Source organism: Schistocerca serialis, chromosome 4, assembly GCF_023864345.2.
Source record: "Schistocerca serialis cubense isolate TAMUIC-IGC-003099 chromosome 4, iqSchSeri2.2, whole genome shotgun sequence".
NCBI lineage: Eukaryota > Metazoa > Arthropoda > Insecta > Orthoptera > Acrididae > Schistocerca > Schistocerca serialis.
The window spans coordinates 184,777,303-184,785,522 of NC_064641.1; the positions used below are offsets into that span (position 1 = coordinate 184,777,303).

The 8,220-nt window shown below is 49.3% G+C and overlaps 1 protein-coding gene across 1 annotated transcript; it reads left to right on the forward strand.

Annotated features, from left to right (window-relative positions):
• The first annotated feature begins 1,409 nt into the window (after window positions 1-1,409).
• Window positions 1,410-7,601, forward strand: LOC126474343 (circumsporozoite protein-like). The gene is made up of 3 exons (XM_050101810.1): window positions 1,410-1,463; window positions 7,046-7,310; window positions 7,423-7,601. Exons 1-3 carry the CDS (start codon window positions 1,410-1,412, stop codon window positions 7,599-7,601), a joined length of 498 nt encoding a protein of 165 aa, XP_049957767.1.
• Window positions 7,602-8,220: the final 619 nt, after the last annotated feature.

Consider the following 8,220-nt stretch of genomic DNA (forward strand, 5'->3'; position numbering starts at 1 on the left):
TATTGTCGCCACTTGGCGGATTTCACAACGTTTGCACTTTAGGGCTGCGGAGAAGGCCCTCTTAAACGTCTTTAGGCGTAATCTTTTTGGCGACACGCTTCGTGGACGAGAAAGGAACGTGGCAGCCGACAATCTCCGCCCCCTGTGTTAATGATAGAGGCGTCCGCTCTGCCTGTAATTAGACTGCCCGCCAGCTAAAGTCGCCCTCTAGTGTCAAGGGCATTCACAGAGAGGGCGAAAGGCGCACTCCTCGAGTTCGGAGAACCGCACGGTACTGCGAAATGTTCCATGCGACGCAAGCGGCCAGCATGAATTCCAGTGCGGCCTCCCGTGCGACTGAGGCTGTCACGTGACCACGACGTCTCCAGAAGCACCTCTGGCCGTTTCAGCTACAGCTGCGTCCAGAATGCATAAGACTCAACGCGTCACCGAAGAACTGTTAAGCTGGTCACCGAAAATACACTGATCAGTCAGAACATTATGACCACCTACCTAGTAGCCGGTATGTCCACCTCTGGCACGTATAACAGTGGCATTGAAGCAATGAGGACATGTCGCTGGATGAAGATGGCACCACATCTGCACACACAAGTCACCTAATTCCCGTAAATTCTGTGGAGGGAGGCGATGAACTCTGATGCCACGTTCAGTCACATCCTAGATGTGTTCGATCGGGTTCGGATCTGGCTAGTTGGGGGGGGGGGGCAAGTGGGTGGGGGGGCAGGGGGGGGGGAGCAGCACATCAATTGGAACTCGCCACTGCGATCATCGAACCACTCCTTGCCTTGTGACGTGGCGCATTATCTCGCTGGAAAATGCCACTTAGGTCAGGATATGTGATCGTCAGGAAGAGGTATATGTTATGTTTATGGATGGTTCATCCATCCTAGGAATCGAGAATCTTGACGATTTTTACCTCTTATCGAAATCAATACTGGTACGTCTGCCCGTTACTGAGAAAAAGGGGTGGTTCTTTGAAGTCTTCATTTTCTGGTCCTCCCCTGATGGAGTACTTTAGGTGTTTCCCTTGTGGGTGAGACTTGTGGTCTGTATATGATACTCCTTGGCCGTCATGGTGACTTGCATGAGCTCCACTGGAACCATGGATGCCCCCACGTGAATGTTCCCCAGAGCAGAATGGAGCCGCAGCCAGCTTGTCTCCGTCCTGTAATACAGGTGTCAAGGAGCTGTTCTCTTGGAAGATCACGAATTCACGCCCTCTCATCGGCATGAAAAAGATGGTATCGCGATTCATCAGACGTGCACTGCTCTGTCACTATGCCAACGTCCAGTGCCGATGGTCAAGTGCCCATTTCAGTTGTAGTTGCCAATTATTTATTCTCGAATCAGAAACATACAAATTTACAGTAGCCATACACATCAATAAATATGTATATATATTCATCGATATGATGGTCAACTGTGGTCCTGAAGAGGAACAAGATGATGTTTCTGGTGTGAAAGTATCAGCCGCCAGAGAAACCTGACGCCCAGGGTACGCCCGATTGCAAGTCTTATCTTGGTCGGAAATCATTGCAATCTTCGTGGAGGCTCCTTTCGTGTACGCGTAATGAATAAAAAAAGGGTCCAGAAACATCATATGACTATTATTTTGCGACTGACTTGCTATTATAAAAACCATTTTTATTTTTGCAATTACAATGAGCGCACGCCTCTGTCATGACTTTCAGTCGCGTCTACGATGTAATTTGTATTAACGCCGCCGGGGAAGGCGCAGATAGCTGTGATTAGGGTTCTACTGTGGCTACAATGTCTTGTTGTCAAGGGAAGTTGCCAATGTCGTGGTGTTAACATTGGCACACGCATGGGTCGTCGGCTGCGGAGTGCCGCCGTTAGGAGTGTTCAGTGTACTTTGGCCACGGTTCGCCGCATGACCTGTTTTACCAGCCTGCCCAGCCTGCGACTTTCGACATCTGTAATGAGGGTTGGCCGCCCAACCCCACGATGTCTGGACGAGGTTTCACCTTGGTTCAAATGGTTCAAATGGCTCTGAGCACTATGCGACTTAACTTCTGAGGTCATCAGTCGCCTAGAAATTAGAACTAATTAAACCTAACTAACCTAAGGACAACACACACATCCATGCCCGAGGCAGGATTCGAACCTGCGACCGTAGCGGTCACGCGGTTCCAGACTGAAGCGCCTAGAACCGCACGGCCACACCGGCTGGCTTCGCCTTGGTTTCGCCCCGTACCGAAGACACTCACCGCAGCACTCCTCGAACACCCGACTAGTCGTGCAGTTTCCGAAGTGCTCGTCCTGTTCCTCCAGCCCATCACAATCTGCCCTCGATCAAACTCAGATAGATCGCGCGCCTTCCCCGGACAGCACGCTCGCTGATATACATGCACAGTGTGTGTGCCTGATTAACAGTCACTCCTCTTCAGCTGACTCTGTTATCGTCTGGACGGGTTTATATCGATAGTAGTCCGAGGGTCATAATGTGTTGGCTGATCAGTGTAGCCTCCCCCTTACCTAAAAGATCACGATAAGTGCGATTAGGACTCGGGTTCCGTACATATTTACGTTTATGGATGGTTCATCCATCCTAGGAATCGAGAATCTTGACGATTTTTACCTCTTATCGAAATCGATGCTGGCAAGCTGTACGTCTGCCCGTTACTGAGAAAAAGGGGTGATTCTTTGAAGTCTTCATTTTCTGGTCCTCCCCTGATGTAGTACTTTAGTTGTTTCCCTTGTGGGTGAGCCTTGTGGTCCGTATCTTGTGGTAGACTAAGAGGCTGTGACAGTTTCCAACTGTACCGACAGTGGAACTGCATATAATCTCGGACACATCGTGTCTCATGAGGACGAACTTATTCGTCTTGAGTTGGCCGCCTCACATTTGTCAATTCCAACAAGCACCGTCGTACCTGTGAGCCAAATTGATTTGGCCAGACCAGCGAACGGGGGCACCTCACACTGAAATCTGCCGGGATTTCATGACTCTGATAGGGAAGTTTCCCGCTTTCTGATAATCACAACGCCACACCGCGTAGTTCGCATATTTTCGTGGACGTGACAGGACAGCTGCTGCAGCGACCGCTCCTCGCCCACAGCGCGCTATTTTCTGCTGCCGCCTGAATCGAGGTGAAAGGGTAAAGTACTGCTGCACCGGCGTAGGGTTGTTATCTGATACTCACAGCTCCCTGTTCTCAGATGAGCCACAGTTTGTGGTATAGTTGACCGTAGTTGATTCCGTCCGAATATTCTTAGGCTTTATAGTGGATTCATGTAAACAAAACCAGATTGCGTTGTAAAAGGGATTAATTCAGTGGAGAATTTGTGTAGCTTCCAGCCCAATTCCATATGATTTTTGTTTGTCATTTTTCTGTAAGATATATCAGCTAGTTGTAGTTACTAAAGGTTTAATAAAACTTGTCATTGTTTGTAAACTTAAATATGCCTCTGTTCTCATTCATGTTCAAAAATGTGTGTGAAATCTTATGGGACTTAACTGCTAAGGTCGTCAGTCCCTAAGCTTACGCACTACTTAACCTAAATTATACTAAGGACAAACACACACACCCATGCCCGAGGGAGGACTCGAACCTCCGCCGGGATCAGCCACACGTGGGGAAGACCGACACATACATTAAGGACTCAGGGCATTTCATTGAGAAGCTGAAGAAACTGAAACTTGCACCAAACGACATCTTGGTCAGCTTTGATGTTGTTTCGTTATTTACGAAAGTGCCACTCAGTGACGCTCTGGAGCACATCGGTTCCATTTTCCCGCAGGACGTCAGAAAGCTCTTCCATGCATGTCTCACCACGAGCTATTTCACGTGGAATGGCGATTTCTACGAACAGCTGGATGGCGCCGCCATGGGTAGTCCTCTCAGTCCAGTGGTGGCCAACTTCTTCATGGAACAATTCGAAGCACAGGCACTGGACTCGGCGACTTGCAAACCTAAGGTGTGGTACAGGTACGTCGATGATACTTTCTTGGTGTGGAGCCACGGTGAAGAACAGCTCGGTGACTTCCTAAGACACTTGAACAGCCTCCATGCCAACATAACATTTACCATGGGAGTAGAAAAGGACAAGAAACTGCCATTTCTAGATGTGCTGGTCTCAAGGGACGGCGAAAACCTGGGACACAGCGTGTATCGAAAACCGACACACATGGACCGGTACCTGCACAAACTGTCAAACCACCACCCGAGCCAGAAAAGAGGCATGATTAGTAAGCTCGTAACGAGAGCAGGACGAATATGTGAGCCGCAACACCTCAAACGAGAAATGCAACACCTGGAAACTGTCCTGAGGAGCAATGGGTACTCCACAAATTATATTAGAAGTGTAACAGAGCCAAACACTCGACGAAGTAAGGAACCAGAAAAAGAAATGTCGGGTACGGCCTTTCTGCCATACATTCCCAGAGTGGCGGACAGAATCGGCCGTATATTGCGCAAACATGGCGTAAAGACGATTTTCAAACCGACAAGGAAGATCAAAGAGTGTCTTAGATCGGCGAAGGAGAAAAGAGACCCACTTGCAATGTCGGGAATATACCGTATACCATGCACATGCGGAAAAGTTTATGTCGGAATGAGTGGACTATCCATTAACACCAGGATCAAAGAGCATAAGCAACATTGCAGGTTGGGGCAGATGGAGATATCGGCCGTGGCAGAGCACGCACTGAATGAGACCGACCACGTAGTAAAATTCGCCGACACGGAAGTTCTGGCTGTAGAGAAGCACTATCACACGCGCTTGTTCAGAGAGGCTGTAGAAATACAAAAACACGCGAACAGTTTGAACAAGAAAGAGGAAAGCCTTAAGGTAAACGGATCCTGGCTTCCCGTACTGCAGCGAACGACCGTCGCAGGTAGCAAGAGGAGAACCGCACCGGATATGACCGCGGAGAAGCCCTTGGACGTTGGCGCGCCAGGTACATATAGTCTGCGCCCGCGAGCTCGGCTCCAGTTCACCACCGGCAATGGAGGGTGAAGCTTTGACAATGCCAGCCACTCGTGCTGGCGAAACGTCAGAAAAATCATTGGATGAACGTCGGCCGAAGAACCCGAGACAGAAGCCAGTAGGCAGTTTGTCAAATGGTTCAAATGGCTCTGAGCACTATGGGACTTAACTATTGTGGTCATCAGTCCCCTAGAACTTAGAACTACTTAAACCTAACTAACCTAAGGACATCACACACTTCCATGCCCGAGGCAGGATTCGAACCTGTGACCGTAGCAGTCGCGCGGTTCCGGACTGCGCGCCTAGAACCGCTAGACCACCGCGGCTGGCGGCAGTTTGTCAACAAGTGGCCACGAAAGCCTTAACAATTTTGTATCAGGGGTATTTGTTCAAACATGGTGTGTATGAAGTTTGAATCATTCGACTGCACCTTCTATCATTTTTTATGACTTTCTTTGCTCGAATTATTTATCGGTTGTCTTCTACATGATCTTGTGTACTCTTTCTACAGTGTTAAGCAGCTCAACCATTTAGCAGAGGGGCCATATGGTGGATGCGTGGCAATGGGGTTTCCTCCAGACCACTCAGAATAAAACTGAGCATAAAATAAAGTCCTGTGGTATCAGGTTTAAATTTTGATTAACGGCTTCTGATCTTGTGGCGGTTCTCTTCTTCAGAAGACAGAATGGAGGTAATTTATCATACAGCCCCGGCAGCAGAACGGGTCGACGATTTGCAGTGCACTGCGGCTACACTTTAAAGTACATCACGAAGGAGGACAAGGATGCGTTCTTTAACGTTCCTGTTAGTAAATGTTTATTTTATCTCCAGTTGCATTACTTTTGTAAACGTAGTCCTATATTACGTATGATACATCTTTTTATTGTTCAGCATAATAACCGATGGCGTTTCATTCAAAGTTTTTGCCGGCGGGAGTGGCCTTTGGGTTCTAGGCGCTGCAGTCTGGAACCGAGCGACTGCTACGGTCGCGGGTTCGAATCCTGACTCGGGCATGGATGTGTGTGATGTCAAATGGTTCAAACGGCTCTGAGCACTATGGGACTTAACATCTCAGGTCATCAGTCCCCTAGAACTTAGAACTACTTAAACCTAACTAACCTAAGGACATCACACACGTCCATGCCCGAGGCAGGATTCGAACCTGCGACCGTAGCGGTCTCGCGGTTCCAGACTGAAGCGCCTAGAACCGCTCCACCACCAGCGGCCGGCCGTGTGATATCCTTAGATTAGTTAGTTTTAATTAGTTCTAAGTTCTAGGCGACAGATGACCTCAGAAGTTAAGTCGCATAGTGCTCACAACCATTTGAACCATTTTTTTCAAAGTTTTCATAAACAGTTTTGGGAAGAAAATAAGGGTTCTATTATTCTAAAGCAGACCTCGTTTCATTACGGTGGGTGGGCGTCTACCGTTATTAACTGGTGGAATGATGGAATGAGAGACGGATTTAAACGCGCCATATATTTGTATGGTCTGCCAGGCGTAGGGAAGTCAAGTTTGATAGAACGTATTATTGATTACGATCGTACTAATGAATTTGTCTTTTGTCCTACACCCGGAGACTTTGCATTTCAGAATCTGTCAGACTATCATCGTGTTATATTGTTTGAAGAGTTTTCGTGGGAACGGTGGAAGTTATACTCACCAGAGTTGAAGAGATTGTTTGAAGGAAAGCCATTTACTATTAATGTTAAATTTCAAGATCAGAAGACTATTAAGTTTAGAGGGCCTGATCGTCAGGGGTGTTTCTTCAAGTATGATGTGCGCGAAGTTTAAGTCATTCGATTGGATAGTCAATTCCCTTTTCACTTGCTATGCTCGATTTAGCGATGGCCTGTCTTTTAGGTGATCTTGTGTGCTCTATCTACTATTCCAAGTAGCTCAGCCACTTAGCAGATAGGGCCACCTGGTGGATGCGTGGCAATGGAGTTCTCTCCAGAGCACTCAGGATAAAACTTGGCATAAAGTAAAGCCTTGTGGTATCTGGCTGTGATTTTAATTACCGGTTTCCCGTCTTGTGGTGGTTCTTTCCTTCGGGACACAGAGGGGAGGTAATCTGTATTAGCGCTGTGGCAGACGACGCGGGAGGCGAGACGATTAGCGCTCGACCGCAAGACGGCGGCGGTGGCGTTGACCAGCGGGTCGTGGGGGGAAGGCGGCCGGCGGCCGCGTCACGTGTCGCGGTGCAGCAGCCAGCGGCAGCGGTGCAGCGGATCGTTACCGTGTGGAGCGGAGCGCGCTGACTGTTTGAATGGCGGAGAGGCGCGGCGGACAGAGAGGGAAAAAGACGGCGCGAGGGAGCGCGAGAGCGACAGCGCGAGGCGGCGGAGGAAGGGACGGGGTGGCGGTCGGGCGCGAGTAGGGGGCGGGGGGGGGGGGGGGGGCAACGCGTGAAGGCGGTGGCGACCCGACCCTGGCCAGGCGGCTGCGGCGAGATCAATATTCACGCTCAGGCCGGCCAGACGGACGCGTGGGCGGCAAAGCGGAGCAGGCAGAGGCAGAGGCCGAGGCAGAGGTGCAGACAGCGCGCGCCGCGGACAAAGGGGGCAACAGCGCCGGTTCCACTGCCGCGCCGGCTGCGGCTGCCTCTGGAGGCCTCGCACGAACAGGTGGAAGCGAGAACGGGCGTTAAGGCTTCAAAAGGAGGTCGTCGTAAGAGTCTACGTCTTCAGCTAGACACGTACTCCGCAAGCCACCGTGTGGTGGACGGCGGAGGGTACCTTGTACCTCTACTAGTACTTCCGTTTCATGTCCCACTCGCGAATGGAGCGACGGAAACGGAATATCTATGCGACTGCTTACGAGCCCTAATTTCTCGCATCTTGTCTTTGTGGTCCTTGTGCGAAATGTCCGTTGGTGACAATAGAATCGTGCTGAAGTCAGCTGCAAATGCCGATTCTCTAAATTTTCTCAGTAGTGTTTCGCGAAAAGATCACTGTCTTCCCTCCAGGTATCCTTCTCCAGTCAACGAAGGAAAATTAGGAGAAATAATCGTGTAATCGCAAGTTTTTGTTCAGTAGTGGGATTGAGTGCAATTTTTTACATACCAAAATTCCCTACCAGTAGGCTATGAGAATGGGGGAGGGGGGGGGTGGCGATAAATATCACTTTATATATTTATCTTGAATCATTCGAAAAGGTCAGCCTCTAGCGAAATTGTTTCCCAGTTAAAACTAAACTACATTAAATTTCCTACAAAGAAAGTGCTATTCTGCCCTTCTCTATGGCTAATCGGAAATTATTAAAGGTAA